The sequence below is a fragment of the Pollicipes pollicipes genome, unplaced genomic scaffold (assembly GCF_011947565.3).
Source record: "Pollicipes pollicipes isolate AB1234 unplaced genomic scaffold, Ppol_2.1 Scaffold_4295;HRSCAF=5057_pilon_pilon_pilon, whole genome shotgun sequence".
In the NCBI taxonomy this organism is placed as follows: Eukaryota; Metazoa; Arthropoda; class Thecostraca; order Pollicipedomorpha; family Pollicipedidae; genus Pollicipes; species Pollicipes pollicipes.
The window spans coordinates 24,417,279-24,436,710 of record NW_023596461.1 but is presented as its reverse complement, the minus strand read 5'-3'; the positions used below and the strand labels follow the sequence as shown (position 1 = coordinate 24,436,710).

The following is a 19,432-nucleotide window of genomic DNA, read 5'->3' as shown; positions in this document are numbered from 1 at the left end:
TTTTGTACTGATTTCATTCCCTCACCCTGAAGATGCCCTTGTGACAGACAACTGACTTCAGAGATGGAATGCATGGAGAGTGGTATAAATACTTCAAACATGGAAGATGGAGATGAATATATGTCATTCAACACACCCTGTGACTTTGCTGACAATGAAGATAAGTATGAAGAACTGGAAGTGCACCTGACAGAGGTGGCACTTAGACTACAGCTTATGAAAGGTTTGGTTTTGCAAATTTTCATGGCTGTCTCATTGTGGTGTGCTTGGTGCATGGTTTGCGTGTGAGTTGCTCATTTATAATTTTGTTGGCATACAAATGGAATAAGGATAAAATGCTGCCTGTGCTTCTGTTGCATGCTTGCGTAGCACAGCAGCAGGTGTCCCAAACTTCCTTCGGGCAGACCGCGTGGAGATGGAGGAGCGAACAGTGCAGCTTCGGCAGGAGCTGGCACTGACCCACCTCGCGACGACGTCGCTGCCGCCGCTCCGGCACGATCTCTTCCTCATCCGGATGGGCGGCGGGCGCGAGCGCAGCCCGGAGCCGGCGGCGGACGCTCCAATGCAGCGGGCCCCGAGCTCCCGCTGTGCCGGTCCGGTACAGCGGACCCGGAGCTCCCGCTGCGCCGGTCCGGTGCAGCGGGCCCCGAGCTCCGCGGCGTCGGCCCGGTACAGCGGGCCCCGGGCTCCCGCGGCGCCGGTACGGCTCGGGGACGGCCGGCCCGCGCTCGCCGCGGGCTGCGGACCGCCCGTCGGCCCGCGCGGCGGCGCGGGCGGCGACCCGAGGCGGGACCGGCGCTCGTCCCGCGGCTGAGGAGCCGACACAGCCGGCGGCCCCGACCGCGGTCACCGGCGACGCCCGTGCCGCGGCCGCGTCGGCCGGAGCACGCCGACAGGGACGCCACACCGCCACCGCCGAACGCAAGCACAGGCCTCGAGGATCAGGCCTGCGAGGCCGGCCTCGACCCCAGCGTCTGGGGGGCGCTCACAGAGGGCTCCCTGGTCTGGGCCAAGCTGGGCGCGTCCAAGTGGTGGCCAGGTATGTAACAGCGCAACGCAGTGCTGCAAAGTCTTCCTGAAAACTTTTGAGAAGTGCCGTTATCAATGTGCTACGTGCATCGTTTGTCTAGATGTTTGGAGTGTAAAACATCCCACGAACCATAGAGGCGATCCTTAAGTTTGCCCCAATGAAATCTGATTGTAGACACAATCGCTCATCGCTAAAAAATCAGATACGGCCTCGGGACGTCGTTATTGTAACAACATGGTGCCACGGTTTCTACTAAAATGTGTTCTACTCTTCTATCAACTGCATATTCAGGTTAATTATCTAGCCAAAACATGGTCTGTCGGGGAAAGTTCCTCCACCGACTGCTGCTGCGAGCAAAAGGCTTCGGCGTCACAGAATGTTTCCTTCCCTGTGCTGAAAACACGACCAGTGTGGTTCTGTGCTGGCCGCCAGGGATGCTCGTCAAAGGCGAGCGGGGTGGTATGCTGGCCTCCAGGGACCGGCCCTGGGTCTACTGGTTTGGCGATCACCGAATCTCAGAGGTGGGAAGTCACGGCACCTCCACGGCGAGGCAGTTAATATATTGTCTGTACGGAATTAGAGTGCTAAGATGAGATCGTTCCGTTCAAGGTTGAAAACTACCTGAGCTACCCATGCTTTGGTGTAGTGTTAAGATCGAGACATATCAGTCATGCGGCTCATGGCGTAATGTCCTGCGGGATATTTTGATTCCAATTTCAGGTCTATCCCATGCAACTCTTCCCAGAATGTCCGTCGGTATTGCTACGGGCAATTATAGTTTTTACTGTAGTAGCAGTGTGAGACCCCTAAACTCACTGGATAGAAAAAATTGCTCTCGGTGCAGAAATATACCGGTCGCGCTTGTTGGCTGCTGAGCTGCTATATTTCGTCCTTGCAGACTTTCGACGATGAGGCCAGAGCTCGATAGCCTGCCGTGGTTATGCTTCGGACCGATCATTCATGCTTAGAAAGATTGTCCGCCCTAACAAAAAGCTCCGAAAAAATCAGCTGGGTTCTTGTCAAGCCGGCAAGAAGGTTAACCTGTTGCCCGGTCAGGTCGGGCCCGCCGCACCAACTTCGCACGGCATTGTGGGAGTAGAGAGAGAGGGGGGGGGGGGGGGCTGAGTGAGCCTTCGTGTCTTCCAGTTTGTCCGTTTGACTTCACCTCTATGAAAATTGGCACGTTGGTTAGTGTGCAAGGTGTGGAAACGGCCGTAGTTGGGATTATTATATATTCGGGCTTGGCAGGAAGCTCGGGCAGGATACTGCCCATGTCCTCATGCAGTGCAGTTCTCCCTAGGTGGTGTAATGGTTTGCCCGTCCCTAGAAGCATCGGTTGGTCGACGGTCCGGCCGTCTTTGTTCACGGCTCTGTTTGAACGGTTAGGAGGTGTCGTTGCTTATAGCCCGACCTGGTCTAGCTCGAAGTCCGGCACCCCGGACCGCTCGGCTGGTAACATCCGGGCCGTTCTATGTCTTCTCGCCGGCAAAGGAGGAATATGATGTGGTTAAATCAATCATTCTTGTCAGACTGTCAGCAAATATCGGAATGTCTGGTAGGAAACGTTGCTGCGCCCTTAACCGCCTGCGTAGGTTGATTTAGACATCCACATTTGCGACGGGAGTCACGCGTGCGTCATATCCCTCCTGTATCATAAATTGTGACAGAATATGAGCATCAATTCGGTCGTGAGGTTTGCGCGGTTGGGCGTAGAATGCTTAACAAAAATCTGGTTGAACTGATTGGCACAGGCCGAGCACTGAGCTGTCCGCGCCGTGAGCTATGGGACAAACCACCTAGGACAAACTAGTGCGCACCTGTCCTCGTACTGTCACCGACGGAGTGCTGCCCGCGATGGCGACAGGTGGCGCGGGACCGCGTGGTCGAGTTCGCCGCCGGCTTCCGCTCGCTGGTGCAGCCCGCCTACCGGCTGCAGGCGTACCAGCTGGGCCTGGTCGAGGCACTCCGGGTGAGGGACTGGCGTCAGCGGCGCCGGGTTATGCTGGCCCGCTGGCTGATGGCGGAGCGGTGTGCGTGGTGTTCGATCCTGTGCACCCCGGCCCCATGAGGCGGTCTTGCGGGGATTGGCTTCTGCCGGCAGAGTTACTCATCGCGTGTCATGCATGGTGTCCTTGGCTTGTATTCGCCCGTGAGTAGAGGATTTAAAAGGAACGGATGTTAGTGCTGTGAGTTTCTGACATTCATGACCATGTGCTAATGCCGTGATGGTAGGCGTGGGCTTTGTTTGCCAGCCAATTTAAAAAATAACATCGAAATGGTGTCCGGTTTGAAGTCGAGACCGGCCAAATGACTGAATGTCAACGACGCAACAGCGATTCGGAACTCCACCATTCATTATTAGATCAGTTCCATTGTCACAGCGCGTCTGCTGGTGTCTTAATGTTACATGAGCTGAGTGTTGTCCGTCGGTTTATTTCTCTCCCGGGCCTGAGAATGCTCCCTTGTGGTAGATTAGACCGGTCCTGTGGCTGTACTCGAAATCGTGAGAGGACCGCTGATCGCACACACGATCGACATGGAGCGCCGTGTTTCAGGAGTGCCGCCGGCGCCTGGGGCTGGATCCGGTGGCCGGCTCCACTCACCAGGTCATCAGCTGGGGCCAGTCGGCCATCGACGACGGGCTCACGTTCGAAGGTCGGTCCAGGTGGTCGGCGCACCGGCTGCTGGTGGTCGGCGCGGCTGCTGCAGGCAGACGCTGTATAGTCGGGACTGAATTTACTTCTTGCAAACAGGCCTTGGGATGGAATGGGCTACCGTTTATGTCACGCTGCTGCAGTCGCTCATTTGGAGAATGCATGACTTCGTGTCGTTACTCGAGTTAGTTGTCGATTTGTGCAGCATTCCGTAATTAATCTGTCTCGGAGTATTCACCTCATTGGACACATTAAACGAGAACAGTTTCCTGTGTGAATAGGAGCACTTGCATTTAGCGGGTTACTTGTGAATCTAGTATGGGGGGTCGTCTGTACCTTACGTTACGCGTGGACGGAGACGGAGGTTAATGAAACGTTGCCGGGACGGAACAGGGGAACAACAAAATATTATGCTCAGATGTGGTCTCAAATCATGCCTGTCTTTTTAAAATGTCTTAAACACCAATGTCGGATATTGTTGGCTTCCTCTCATGGCAAGCAGCACTCGTGTTTGTTTGTCTCAAGGGCCATTGCTCAACTAGGGGCCAAAAGAATGCTGTCTTTAATCGGTGCGTGTCCAGTGGGAAACCTGGGGAGGGGGGCCTGAAGGTGATAAACAATGCGGGATGGAGCTTATGGACGGGCCATGTTATGCATGTGATTAAAATTTAGGCACAAATTGCTGTGACTTCTAATTTAATGTACATAAGTGGTGTCCGATCATGCCCATGAAGTCGCATTGGCATGTGAAAAGAGCCAATGAACGGATGGCTCCGGATGCTGCAGATGGCGTTGGGGAGGCTGACGCCCTCGCCGCCGCCAGATGTCAGCATACCGGCCCGCGTGCTGTCCCCCCTGGCGGGTATCGCGGCGAGCCAGCGGCGGGCCCGGGACGAGCCGGGCCCGGGGGAGCGGCCGGCGCCGGCCAGGAGTCACTCGCCGCCCCCCGACCGCAGAGGTCAGTATCAGGCGGGCCTCTGACGACGGAGACCACAGGACGGAAGCGGGACGGGGTGGTACAGTCAGCCGCCGTGAATGCTGGCACCAGTAACTATGCCAGATGATGTCTACGAGACGGGGTTTCGTGTGGTTCACTGGGTACAAATACACATCAGATGATTCAAACGGCATCTGGCCTTTGCAATGTATCGACAGCTGGAAGGAGCCGTCATCCCATGACCAAACGTCGCTTGGGGGCCGTCATTCCGTGACCAAACGTCGCCTGACGGTCGTTATCCTGTGACCAAACGTCACCTGACGGCCGTCATCCTGTGGCCTAAGGTCGCCTGACGCTCACGCCCTCCCCTCAGCCGAGTGGCTGCGTCGCACGGCCGACCCGTCCGCCGGCCTGGAGGCGGTGTGTGTGGCTTGCGGCTCACCGGAGGTCGCCGATGGCCACCCGCTGGTGGTGGGCGGCCTCTGCGCGCCCTGCCAGGACGCAATCCGCGACACCATGTTCGCCATCGCCGAGGACGGCATCAGCGTGAGTGTCGTTGGTCGCAGCACTGTGAGCACGCTGACCTTAACAGCGTGAGTGTTGCTGGTCGCAGCACTGTTAGCACGCTGACCTAGACAGCGTGAAGGTCGTTGGTCGCAACACTGTGAGTACGCCGACCTTAACAGCGTGAGTGGCGCTGGTCGCAGCACTGTGAGTGTGTCTGGACTGGGTACTGGGAAGCCGTCACCGCCGTCCGTCTTTTCCGGTAGATCTTTCCTACATCCTGCACTGTCATATGCACTTCGGGCTGTGTTTTGATATTGGGCTGTTGTACGACAATGACAATGTGACAAAAAGGCGGCGGGCTTTATCCTCAACCATTCTGGTTATTTTTGCAGCCCTACTGCGTGGTGTGTTCTCGTCTGGGCCAGCTGTTGATTTGCGACGAGATGTCCTGCAATAGGTCAGTGACCCATTTGGACTCCGCTCGCCTCCGATGACGTCACGGAAGTTGGCCCCACCACATGCAAACGTGCTGATCGGACGGTAGTTATTTTCACGAGTTTTTTCACCACTTGGTGCATTAGGAAGGATGTCAACGAGTAAAATCACTGGGCTGACTGTTCGTAGCCCACGCCAAGTTTGTGTTCTTTAAGGTTGCAAATATGTGTTTTTTACACAAAGCTTCTCATGAAGTACGTGACTACGCAATATGGAACGCATTGCGCGCTGATGAGTTAGGCCGCCCTACTTCTGATGTATCACTTGTGCTCACGCGACTGAGGAATGAACCTGGACAGCCGCCAGCGGCCTGAGAGCCTGTCGCTGTGACGGAGGACTGGTGTACGCTCTGCTCCGGTGCCACAGGGGCTTCTGCTCGGTGTGTCTGAGCGTGCTGATTGATGCGGGCGCGCCGGAGCGGCTGGCCGCGCTCCCCACCTGGCGCTGCCCCTTGTGTCACGTGTCCGGTGACGCCAGCCCGCTGCGGGGTCGCGCCGACTGGAAACACCGGGTACGTCCGAAGCGGGTCCGCCGGGAGACGCGACGCGCCTGCTGCCAGCCCGCCCGGGCCGCGCAGCACAACTGGGCTTGACACGCCGCCATTGAGATAAGGCTGAAATACCGGATCGCCTCGCCACGCTGGGAGTTTAAGCAGATTGCGTGTAGTGTCGAAAACCTACGGGTAAACTGTAGCAAACTATGTATCATATCTCACAATATTCCTCTCTTGCTGTCACTGCCTCCCCCCCCCCCCCACACACACGCACACGCGCACACACACTCGGTGCGCTCCACCGTGGTCGTGCTCCCTGGCGCGCCCGTCCTTGTGTCAGGGCTGCCAGGTGACGTTTTTTTTTAGTGCGGACGCTGCTCCCCTGTCGGTGATGCCGCCACTGCCGCACTCTGCTCACCAGGTGGCGCGTCTCTTCACCCCGCGCTCCTGCCCGACCCTGCGGCTGCCGGTGGAGCAGTTCAAGAATAGGCGGCCCATCCGTGTACTGTCGCTCTTCGACGGAATCGCCACAGGTTAGCCGCTCACCGTCGGCTCCGGACTCTCCGATCTTCCGCCTGTCGCTTGATCCGAGTGTGTACCCCTGCGTTTCAACGCGGGGGGTACACAATGGAGGTCTCTGATATTTTGCTTAAGTATACTGATTTTGCAGTTTACTACGACTGATCCGACGCAGTAGTATAGATTTGGCTTCATCTTTCAATGCACGTTGATGAAAGCCAATTGTGGCGGGCTGGGAAAGTGTCGCCGAGCTTGAGTCCCCAGGACCGTTGTTTGCGGCAGGGATGCAGGTGCTGAGCCAGCTGGGGGTCGCCGTGGAGGTGTACCTGGCCGCCGAGACGGACCCGGACGCCATCCACGTGACCGCCATGAACCATCCCCGCGTCACCCAGCTGGGTGCGGTGGAGACGCTCACCGATGTCAAGGTCAGGTCCCGTCCGTGCGGCCGCGGCCGTGCGGGCTGGAGGGGTTCAACCCTTCTTGGTTAGCTCTTCATAAGACGATGACAGTGTAGTAAGTGTTGTCAAGTGTCGGGCTAAATGATGAATTCGTAGAGGCTCAGAGCTTTAGCTACGTTGCATGATGCGTGGTCTCTGGTTCATGTTGACGTATATGTGAACTGTGTTGTTTTTTTTAACTTGAATATCCTTGTCCATTGTGAGTGCAGTCCTGAGCGGACGGGCGCGATCAGACCGCACTGCCAGCGAGTGTGTCCGCTCAGACCGCACCGCCAGCTGGGTGTGTCCGCTCAGACCGCACCGTCAGCGGGATGTGTCCGCTCAGACCGCACTGCCAGCGAGTGTGTCCGCTCAGACCGCACCGCCAGCTGGGTGTGTCCGCTCAGACCGCACCGTCAGCGGGATGTGTCCGCTCAGACCGCACCGTCAGCGGGATGTGTCCGCTCAGACCGCACCGCCAGCGGGTGTGTCCTCTGTGTGCAGATCTCTGAGCTGGCACCGGTCGATCTCGTGCTGGCCGGCTCGCCCTGCACCGACCTCAGCGTGGTGAACCCGGCCCGGCGCGGCCTCTACGGTCAGTGAAGGGATGCGTTAAGCTCAATTCTGGCTCTGGCGACTATGCTGGTGCAGCCACTTATATGGCATGTTCCTGTCTCAGTGTTATACAGCGCGCTTTCGAGATGTATACGTGGTGTTGCTGGAAAGCCTCAACAACAGATTCTGGAGGCGTTTTCGTCTGGGTTTTCGTACGTATATTTTTGTACTATGTTTGTCATAGTTACGGAAGGTAGGATGATGTTTTAAAAAAAAGCGCGGAAAAAGTCACTTCGTGGTAAACACATTTGAATACGTTAAGTCGCACAAATGATTTGCTACAATGAAGAGCCCTACGTACAATATTCTGACCACAGACCTGCATGTGTGCATATGCTTAATCTTGCGCAAATGTACTTGTGTGTGATACAAATAGGTCAAGTGCGGCCTTGTCACCAGTCTTCACGAGCCTTGGCGCCTCACGTCAACACTGGCCCCGGCTACTGTCACCCTAAGAATCCAGCACCAGCCGCCTGCTAACCGTACAGTGGCTACTGAGAATGTGTAAGGTGCCATGCAAGGTCGTGACGATGCTGCCCGCCGTAGCCGTTTCCCCTGTGGGGAAGCTGTAAGCGTTTGTTCAGATGGGCATCCATGCGATCATGTGCGCCCGATCCAGAGACCGTTCTTCCACAACGTCAGCTGCCCAACCATGATGCTTCAACTATAAGCAACATGGCCAGGGAGGTGTTACGTGCTGTCAGGTGTGTTGTGTCTTACCACTAATGGTGATATTTCATTTTCCAGATCCCGAGGGCACTGGCATTCTGTTTTTCGATTTCTACCGGATTCTCCGTAGCGTGGAAGTGTGCAACGAGGGCCGACACGTGTTCTGGCTCTTTGAAAATGTGGCCTCCATGCCTCTGGAGTACCGGAAGGTGATATCCAGGTGACTACTCTTCCCGCAAGGCATTATTGTGAACTGTTGGACGATTGCATTTCTGTAGAGCCTCGAAAAGCCTTTCTCCGTTGAAGGGCGCGTGTGTGTGTGTCATCAGCTATTTTTGGTGGCTTATGTGCGATACTTTTTTAGACAAATGTAGTTGGAAACAGATTTTTAATACAAGTTTTAGCATGCATGCATGATACTGAGCGGTCTTAAGTAGACAGGGAAATACCTGTAATAACAGACAGACAACAAAAACGTGGAGTGCTCGTCCTAACGAGCTCAGTGCGCACCTCATGACTATGATAGAAGTAGACGATGGAAAAGTGTAGAAAAAAAGAAGAACAACGTTAGAAATAATTATCTCATTGTATCACATTTTGATTATATTGCTGAACACCGCGAGATATCTAAGGCGTCATTGAATCCCAAACTTCCGTTATATCTGGTAAAAAGAACCGAGTCTCATTGCTATAGCAAGTGTGGATGTCTTGCCTATTCCAAGTATTGCCCGGTTTATTGAAGAACGTTTATTGTCTGTGTGTCTAGTCTTTCCTCGCCATCATTACGCGTGCAAAACGGCAGAAGCCTTAGTTTTTTTCTGAATTACCTCAAGTATAAGTGCATGCTGTGTTTGTGTGCACTGAGGTGAAGAGTCCTGTGGAATCACCCGTCACTACTGAGAAACTTCCTGTCACTCGTGCCTCAACAGATAGCCGTTGGCTAATGTCATAAAGGGTCCTTAAGGGTCCCGATCCCGGTAAAGGGTCGTCCTTCCAGTGGCTCTGGTGTGCTGTGCGTGGCCTGTTCAGTGCGGCCCCTGCCCTGCAGGTTCCTGCAAATGGAGCCGGCGCTGATCGACGCCAAGCACTTCTCGCCGCAGAGTCGGCCCCGCTTCTTCTGGGGAAACATACCAGGTGGGGCCGGTCGGCGGCAGGCACCGACAGCGCCCACAGCGTCCGCCGCGTTCGAGCCAGGTCGCGCTACCTTACCTGATGATGACGTTTAATCGTCTTTGTGGCTTAAGAGAACACAGCCTGTTTAGCTCCGGTTGGATGGTCGTTGGCACCACTGTCCTCGTCTGTGGTAGTTGTTCACACAACGTTCCGACCTGTTTTGTCTCCGGCTGTCGTCTGTTGTTGGCCGGTCCTGAGAAGAGGCTGAGGATACTTGACTTGCAGCCGTGCAGTATCGCTCGCATGGTCTTTTCAGCCAATCTTGAACTGGTCCAATGCCTGCTCATACCCTGAAGCTCATCAGTGCAGTACGGGCCGCCGTTCGTCCTCTATGTCCTCTGTGTGACCTGTCCGTGTTGTTCAGATTGGCTCTGTCTCCAGGCCTGTTCACACCGCTGCCGCCTCATCTGCTGAACTCAGAGCACAGCATAGCGCCATGTCTGGTGCTGCCCAGCCGCCAGCCGGCCACTGATCAGGTCAGTCTGAACTTAGAGGTCGGTGTGTGGTGACGGCCCTGCCGCCGGCGGGCCGCCGGCCAGGTTAGTCTGGACTGAGAGCTCGGTATTTGGTGCTGCCCTGCCGCCAGCCGGCTACCGACCAGGTCAGTCTGGGCTCAGAGCTCGGCCCTGCCTTGGTCCAGTGTGCAGACTCTCAGCTGGCTCTGAATGGGGCATGGTACTGCAGAGCCACGGTCTTTGGCCGCGTCAAACGGAGATGGAGATAATGTTTTCAACCACAGCAGAGAACAGGGTAGGCTTGCGTCGTAGATTGTTCTAAACGCAAGCTCATCTGTGAAAGCCATTCAAAGGCACTAAATTGGAAAAGAGCATGGGGGCATCTTGGCAATGAGACAAGTATCTGTTGTCTCTCGTCTCGCTCACGAGATGGCGCTGGTGTCACCAGGTGGGCTGCGTCACCACCAGCCGCAACTCGCTGCGCCAGGGTCGGCTCAGCCTCAGCCCGGTCGTCATGGACGGGCAGGGTGACGTCATGTGGATCACCGAGATAGAACAGGTGACGTCACGTGTGCTGGCGGCAGGAAGAAGACAGGATTCGACCCGCCCTGGATGTTCCGAAGACCGGATTTATTTCGGCCTGCCTCAATCGGTTGCTTAGTAGACAATTGGGAACATTGGAACTGAACTGTCAGTGCCATGACAATGATAGCGGAAGACCAGCCGACCCCTTGCATGCCCTCCCACCGTACCGGGTTATTGCTACGGTTATCCGCCGGCGGGGACCGGTGCCGAGTGGTTAGTTACCAGCCTCGTCCTAGCACCCGCAGGGTCCATCTACAACACGGCGGGCTTCCTTCCTGTGTTGAACCACCTACAGGTGATTTTTTCTGACCCGATGACGGCGTTTGCATGCCAGAGAGCTCGAACTCATGCGGGGTTCCATAACTGTGACTTCGAGAGGTTGAGCAGCAAGTTCTTTGCAGTAGTGTCATGACATTTACACGGCTTGACGTTAATGCTCCAGATTTGAGCTCAGTCCTCAGATGTGTGAGAGTTATTGCCGGTCACACTGTCATTGTTTTGTGATTATGGCCTGCTCTGACCGGGCTGCGTGTGGCTTCTCAGATGTTTGGCCTACCCCGCCACTACACCGACCTCGGCAGCCTGGGCCCTCAGAGGCGCCAGCAGCTGCTGGGCCGAGCCTGGAGCGCGCCCGTCGTCCGACACATTCTCAGCAGCCTGACGCCGTTCTTCAGCGGGGCGTCTTCCGACACATCCTCAGCAGCCTGACGCCGTTCTTCAGCAGGGCGTCGTCCGACGCGTCCTCAGCAGCCTGACGCTCTTCTTCAGCATGGCGTCGTCCGACACATCCTCAGCAGCCCGACGCCCTTCTTCAGCAGGACGTCGTCCGACACATCCTCAGCAGTCTGACGCCCTTCTTCAGCAGGGCGTCGGCCGATACATCCTCAATAGCATGACGCCCTTTAGCAGAGCATTTCACACATTCCCTGCAGTCTGACCAGTCTAACTAAGCTGCGGTCTGACAAGTCCTTCTTTGTAGCGACTTGATTTTCAGAAGAGATTTACATATCATGTCATGCAATGTTGCATGGCCTGCTCGCAATATGCAAAGAACCAGATGAAGATACATATATCTCTGCACATCAATACAGTATGCTGCACAACAATCAAAAGCTGATGTGTATAATTACATGTCACACTCTGGTTTTGTACACTTGTTTAGAATGAGGATGTGATGCATACAGGCTAACAAGGACAGGAAAGCCTCGAATGTCTACTGCTTTGCGAGTTGATATAGAACTAGATAATGCCCTCTTGTTGATCATGAAGCTCATAGAACATCACTAATTTTGATGGGTGTGGTATCTTATTGTCCATCGTTTACGTCGGCATTGGCGTATTTTGCTGGCATTTGAGCAGATATCTGTGTTATCCTTGGCGCAATTAAGTCCTTCAAAGTTGTGCTAATCTGGTGATTATATTCCGTGAGATATTGTGGATCACTAATATTGGTGTTAGCTGCTGAAGCAACTGGTGCAACTGAATGAAAGCCAAGTGGTTGATTGCTCAATTCTCAGCAACTAATTGACTGAATCGTGCAAGGGCGTTTCGTGTATTTTCGTGCATCTTTACATTATAATAAACCAATGTATGCAACAGTTTCAATTATGCAAGGATGACGAACTGCAGCTCTGCTGCGGTTTAGACGGCGTGTCAATATGTTGAATGTGACTGGGGCCTCGGGCGCATAGCATACCTCTTCTTTCACCACGGAGACGGTCATGACCCGACTTGGGAAAGGTCGAATCAGACTGTACCCCAGACCTACAACATTGTTTTACGAACAGAAAACTTGTTGGACGGCTAAATTAGGACTACGCCACGTCCCCCGTACTGGTCACATTCGTACGTGCCGACCGCAGGGCTGTGACGACGCAGCATTCTTGGGCTGTGGTGAGGGCCAGAGAGTGGCCGAGGGAAGGGAGGGAGGGAGAAATCCGGAGACCCTCTGCGACTACGAGAATTGGAAAATGTCGGAGGACATCACGGGATGTCATGGCTCCTGGGAGCGATCAATGGACGTATGGATGGGCGCGGCCACGGGGAAACAGCCGGGGTGGGAGGGGTCATACTGGGGACAATCTGGTTGCGAAATAATATCTGTTATAGGGAAAATAAGCGTGGCACAGACAGTATTGTGATGTTAGAGAAAATCGTTGAAAATAATTGGAAGGAATCTATTCCCCGTCCCCAGTGATGACAAGCATGGCCACACATAAAAATTTCAAGAAAACCTACAAAATTTGCCAGTCGACCACGCTCGTGCTGCAGATAACGTATTCTGGCTACTACCAATGCCGTCATCGGTGTGTTCTCGCGGAAATACAATTATACATTCAGACCATTCAGACATCAAAGACATCCTTGGCTAGCAGAAATGGCGTCGGGAGCGGTGGCAAGGTTTGGGCCTCATTTGAAGGAATTAAGGCTTCACTTGTGTCAGAAGTCCGCTGCGAGTCAAGGAGTCCGGTAAGGATATATGTTCTAGGGGTTGCGCGGTCATTGTCATCTCCGATAATTTTTAATTGCCGTGGCTGCTTATAGCTGGTGCGCAAGAAACGTCTACTGAGTTAATGCCTGTAATATTGAGGGGTGTCTCAAAATCTCAGGTTAGGTTATGTTTCATTTCCAAATTCATTCTCATTTATTCTGATAAATACTTGGGTTAATGTGCCTGTTTGGCTTCGTTGCCATTATCACACATGATGTGAGGAGTGGTAACCTAAATGCACATGTTTTGCTTCCTACATTTTTAAAATGAAGCTGCAATTAGTTGGGACTACACAACCCAAAATTGTAAATCAACTGAATTAGGGTGAAGTGAAGTAGCTTTAGCTGTGCCAGTATTTGGTTAGTTTAGTTGACATGGATTAGAAACAAAGGGAGATTATGGGCAAGAGGCTGTCATCTTGAGTGTTTTGAAAATAATCCTTGTCCTTGGCTGGGTTTAAAAGTTCCTCAGGGCTGGAAATGCTCTTCAAAGGTCCATGTCTCTGTGCATTACACAACCAAAGTTTGCAAGCAATATGGAAGCATGATTGTGATACTTGGAGCCACAGGCTGGACCAGTCCATGTCTGGCTGCCTAAAATTTTGTATTTTCTGTGCTGGCCTAGCCTATTTCTTCATCCTTTTTGGAGGGTAATATTGTGGCTATCATTGATTGTATGTTATTCTGACAACAAGCAGTACAGTTCTTAAAAGCTGGTCTGTAATGTTGTCAGACTTCATGCAAACTCTCAGGTGTGGTTCTCTTTCCAAAATGGCAGACCATTTCTGGTACAGTTCAGTTCACTACAGTTCTGATACTCCTGTTCTGTTTCTGACCCTTTTCAGTACAGGTAAATCATGCTGTACAGCTTACTTGCCTGTCTGGTCTCAAAACATTGGTCTAGGACAAAGATGGGTAACAAAGTGACACTCTGGTCACTTTTGTGATGCTCTCATTGTTGTTCCACCTCAAAATAACTGAGGAAGCTTAAATTTGAATGATGTGTTCTTGCTCAGGTATATATGCTTGAAACAGCCTTTGCTCTTGCTATATGTACCAATGGAGTGATGTTGGGCCCGCAGGTTCAGTAACATGTGACTTCCATTTTAAGGTTATGAGATTACATTGTACAAAGGTTGTTATTTCAGGGATTTGGATATTGTGAAGTGCATATGTGCTTTTGTTTTTATCGTCTTGCTGGTCACACTGCAAATCTGTCATTCAGGTTATTAACCGGGACAAAAGGTGTGATGAACTGAAGTTGTGATTGTGGAAATTTGATGTGCCATGTACGATATGTTTACTGTCATGACATATCCTGCATTATATACCCACAAAATTGCCTGTGTGTAGTGAAAAGTTGTGTGTGTCTAAAGCAATGATGTGGGTTGTTTAGGTAAAATCAAATCAAGTGTAGTGTGATACATTTATCTGGCCCGGTACATGCCTCATCAGCTATTTCATCAGTTTTATTGGCTCCATTTATTGCATAACTATTCATTTTTCAGGGATTTCATCGAGAGCAGCTATGTTCCACTGAAGAAAGCCAATCCTGACTTCCCTATTCTAATTCGGGAATGCAGTGGGATTCACCCTAAACTTTACGCGAGATATGGTAAGCACAATATGTCTTGTGTTGTATTACACATAGGCAACCCATTTTATGAAATAATTTAACTCCAAATGTCCACAGCGAGCGAGCAGGAAGACCAAAGTTGGACTTAGACCTCCTCAAACCAGCATAAAGTTAGCAATTTCACTGACAGATGGGGATATAAAGCCACACATATCAAGGCAAACTTCATGGCTCAAACCAGCATAAAGTTAGCAATTTCACTGATGGATAGGGGTATAAAATTACACGTCTCAGGGCTGCGGCGGCCGCACCCATGATGCTGTTTTATCTCCACCCATGGCTTGTATTGCATCTCTCGGCACGAGTGAAAACCCTTGGCAGCCAGTGAACGTCACGGCGTGATTCAGCCAACGTGATCATGTGAGCATGTGACAACATGTGAAAGAGAACATCATCGAACTTGTTTTATTTCAGCATTTGGCAAGGAGAGTAGTGTGCCGCTCACCAACATGAACAAGGAGCAGGTGATGAAAACACTACAAACGCTCGTGAAGCAATAGCGTAAACACGTCTTACGAGACGGTCAGTGTGCGTTCGGTGATGCGTGGTGAAGCTAGAAATCATGGTACGTTGTGATTGTTTCTGGTGTTAATACACAATGTGAGATGTGACGTCCATGTCTCTCCACACGTGAGCGTCGAGTAGCACGAACAACTGGTGCGTCCGGAGCAAGAGGCGATCACGTGACCAATCCTGCCGTGGGCACTTCCCTCCGGGCCGAAGGAGTTGTGACGGTCACTGGCGGAATTTGCAGAGCGTATCGTCATCATTTGGCCAACGCACACAAGTTTGCGTGTGCTTGTGCCAACGTCCTTGATCAGGGTGAAAAAGAGCGAGCGTACGGATGGAATCTGAGTCCGTTTATTGCAGGACCTTATGATTCAATGCTACTTCCACATGTGTAGAATGTCAACGTTACCCGCTGTCAACGGGGGCGACACCGCGAATTTTGAGTTGGGGACGGGATTTTCCAAGGGGCCTCCTGGACGAATTAGGGCTTCCTTACAGGGGGCGTACTGGGCAGTGTTGCATTCAATGTGGGAGGGCATCTGGGACCTTCGGCCTTGTGTCATTTTTAAAATGTGGTTTCGACTTCGGCTTTGAACAATGTTTGAATTGTGGGCCTGGCTTAAAAGGCCACTTTCTCCTTGCCTGCGCCCCTGTTGGCTTCGGCTCACGCGATCCTGAACTGCTCTCTTCAGCTTAGTCATGGTGAATTTCCTCTGCATATGCGACTCAGTTTTTAAAAAAACATGCGTGCCCGTCCTGTCACCCCAATTTACCCACAGCACAACTTGTCAAGGCTGTAACACACGCATGTCCGAAAGACAAACACCAGCCTCTGATCTCAGGATGAACTATTACATGGCGATGGCCGGGGCTATCTGGCCAAAACGTCGTGTACATACTAGGACTTAAGAGTAGGACTATATTTCGAACAACTTTCTCATCGGCAATGCTAACACCTCATCTCAACTACTCTGTAAAACCCTCATAATTTCGTTCGTTCCTATAGGGGTTTGGCAGACGTGAAAATAGCTTCATAAACGACGTTGCATGATAGATTCCGCTTCGGGTTGGGTGTCTTGATTTTTGTCTGACAGGCCAGCTTGGGCTTCGAGTTCGCTACGTTCGGAGCTGCTGACTTGCGTTCCGCTCAAAGATTGAGGCCATTAGCTTCGACTTTGGATTTACGTGTTAAAGCACGATGGTATTGAATGATCTGGCTATGCGTTAGTGCTGCCCACTTCGCTTAAAGTGGGACAGTTCGTAGATGAGGTGACGTCTCCCGTTATTTTGACCCTTTTGGGACTAACGTCACCAAAATCGACCAAAGAAGCAAGTCTAGTGCTCACGCAGTGAGCTAAAGTTTCTGTTTGCCTCGGAAAGTGTGGCTAAAACAGTACAAGTTTGGTTCTGAACGCGCGACCACTGGCTCTAGCAACATGTAGGTGCCGTCATCATGTGAATAAGTTAAGCTTTCATCTTATATATATTTTATTCATATGCACAAGCAAGTCGTCGTAGGACCAATAAAATATGGACTTCTGCAAATTTTCAGAAATGCATGTTTGCATGAAGCGCAAAGATGCCGGCACTCGGTTTCTTTAGCGCTGTGCCATTTGAGAGCCATGCGACGTTTGTTGTCCATGCGTACCCTTTGATACAATGAAGAGCTTACGGACTGTAAGATGAAAAACGGGTTGGCAACGTGCAGGAAGAACTGATAAGGAATGAGCAACAGGTGGGTGTGGGGTAAAGGGCTCCATCGGTCGGGTAAGCCCGTAGATGCCTATGTGATGTGGGTAACAGTGTGGGCTGGTGTAAATTTTGCGAAAAGCTTGATTCCTGGTATGTAGCCGTACTTTTTTAAAGGTGTGGTTACTAGTATTGGTAAAACGTTTGCGAATATCTGGAAAAGTCTCCCTGAAGTACTGCACAATGTTATTACTTGCACCTCGTTTAGAGATGATTAGTTCCAGTCGCACTATTCTTGCAATTATGCAGAGGCAAAGGTTTGGATGTAAACGTCATTGAAAGTCTACCACAGTTTATTGATTCAAAATCTGGAAAACTGGAAACGACGGGATAACGGGTGGGTATGACTGGTCAGGCCTAGCTAGTAACCAGGCAAAGCTCCATGGGTTACTAGTAGATTTGGTCAAAGAGATATTACCCGTGAATGCCTCCCATGTGGGCACAGCCCAGGGATAACCGATGGATTTGGTAAGGTAAATCTACCCGTGAAGTCCTATTTTCTACAACTGCGTGAGCAGTACCACCTTCCGCGGCGCGGCAGGGGGGAGGGGGGCAATTTCCCTCCCACGCCAGAAGAGAGGGCGAATGCCCCCCCCCCCCCCCATTTAGTAAGGGTGGCAACTGCCCCCCCCCCCTTCTGTCAGGCAGGAGGCAAGAGTATGTTTGCACGTCCCAAATTTTTTTGGGAGGCCCCTTTTTCCCAAACTAAATGCATTGTAACTACCCACAGAGTACCAAAATTAAGATCAAGGAACCCCCATAACTAAACTAAGGAGTTACAGATCTGGTCAGAAGACCTTTTCCACATCTAGAGAACCGTTTTCCGGATCATGAGGTCGCCTTTAGGAATAAATGTCAATACTCTAGGTCAGGATACCCAATGCTGTGTTAAGGAGGCCCCTTTCCTTGCTCGGTAGGTTCCCGTTATAAACTAGGATGACCCTGTTCTGGTTTAGGAGGCACCCTCTATGTTCAGAAGGCCCCATTTCTGGACCAGAAGGCTTCTTTTATGCAGTGGATGGCCACAGCCTCGGATCAGAAAGCCCGGTTTTGCGATAACGAAGTCCCTTGGCTAGATTTGGAGGTGTCGTTCGTGAATCGGGACTATCCTGTTCTGGATGAGGAGGCCCATCCGTGCATCGGGAGACCCTTGTCTGGAGCAGGAGGCTCTATTTAAGGTTAGCGAGATCCTTTTCTGCATAGCCTCTATGGTGGATTTATCAGCTGCCAGCATTTACTTAACTGGATATGATGCATACAACAGTTTGAGAAGGGGCACATGCCCTCGGTGCCCCCCTTCACCCCCTCCCCCTCTTGAATATGACACTGCGCAGGAGGAGAAAGTCCCATTTTGCCTACGGTACCCATAGAAAATTCTGCCCAAACGGTCCAATTCGTGATAGGATGCAAAACGGCGGAGCCGACAGTACCCCGTTGCAATTCCAAAAGTGAATGGGGTTAACACCATTGCCCCGTGATCTATTGTAGCCTGATATAACCTGACCTTGTAAAAATGTTAGTATAGCTACGTATGGGCACCGAAAATTGGATAACCGCCAAATCGCGTACCAGTAATGTAACCCAGTGTCACATAATCGCTTTTCATCTTCACACGCACGAAGGCGCTATTTCAGAAGATACATAAGATTTGATACTTCAGTTCGCCTAGGAGACCAAGTAGCCAGGGTATATCAATGAAACTGTGAAATGAAGGCCGAATAACTAGGTGTAATAAATATGTGTGCCACCATCGTATAGGTGGCGGCGCCCCCATATCTAAACTGGCAGTGTTCGCGTATTTAGAAACAAACTTGTCCGATTTTAGCCGCGGTTTTGGGGGGAGAAAAAAATGGCAAAGTTAAGATTGGTGCGCCACTTTTATTTTTGCATTTTTCGGATTTTGCACTTGACGATATTAGAAGGAAAGAGACACTGTGAAAAGTCACCACTCCTAACCTTACGCTTTGAGCAAAGTGAGTGCATTCTTACTACTCATGAATCGGAAGTCAACACGCTTTCCAGCACATAATTTTATCCGTACGAAGTGGTCCAAAAGTGAATATTTCACAATTTTCAACTTGTCATCGTTTGGTCTGTTCGTCGTTATGGTCCATCGTTTCCGTCTCATGTTCGCATCTAGCATACCTAGCGCAGCATTTGTAAGAAAAACATTTACAATGCTGTTATTACGTCTGTTAGCCCCGACTTTGTATCTCCGTGCCGCCAGAAGCCGCCAGAAAACGGACCGTGTTTACACCGGGCGTCCCCCTTTTTGTCGGTTTAGTGGTTCATCCCCTGAGGGTTTGGTCGGGCTACGGGACTGCTGATGCTTAAAAGGGGCCTCCTATACTCGAAAATATGCGTCTGGTTTATAAAAGGGGATTCCAAATTCAGAACGGTGGCCTCCTAGTTCATAACGGTGCCACCTAGTTCATAACGGAGCCGTCCTAGTTTATGAATGAGCCTTCTAGTTTAAAA

General features: G+C 51.7%; 1 protein-coding gene across 1 annotated transcript; it reads left to right on the top strand.

Annotated features, from left to right (window-relative positions):
* The first annotated feature begins 415 nt into the window (after window positions 1-415).
* On the top strand, window positions 416-12,152 carry LOC119097329 (DNA (cytosine-5)-methyltransferase 3B). Its single transcript, XM_037220378.1, has 17 exons — window positions 416-593; window positions 932-1,039; window positions 1,463-1,551; window positions 2,895-2,999; window positions 3,586-3,685; window positions 4,508-4,546; window positions 4,995-5,167; window positions 5,521-5,585; window positions 5,930-6,134; window positions 6,538-6,649; window positions 6,918-7,060; window positions 7,577-7,667; window positions 8,435-8,576; window positions 9,405-9,490; window positions 9,911-10,005; window positions 10,433-10,543; window positions 11,113-12,152. The coding sequence occupies exons 1-17, from the start codon at window positions 416-418 to the stop codon at window positions 11,275-11,277; spliced, it is 2,007 nt and encodes a 668-aa protein (XP_037076273.1). The 3' UTR covers window positions 11,278-12,152.
* Window positions 12,153-19,432: the final 7,280 nt, after the last annotated feature.

Coding starts and splice junctions, on each gene's coding strand:
- LOC119097329 (XM_037220378.1), top strand. CDS start 416: ATGGAGGAGCGAACAGTGCAGCTTCGGCAGGAGCTGGCACTGACCCAC. Junction 3,686..4,507: donor CGACGGGCTCACGTTCGAAG/GTCGGTCCAGGT, acceptor CGCCGCCGCCAG/ATGTCAGCATACCGGCCCGC. Junction 9,491..9,910: donor CTTCTGGGGAAACATACCAG/GTGGGGCCGGTC, acceptor CTCTGTCTCCAG/GCCTGTTCACACCGCTGCCG.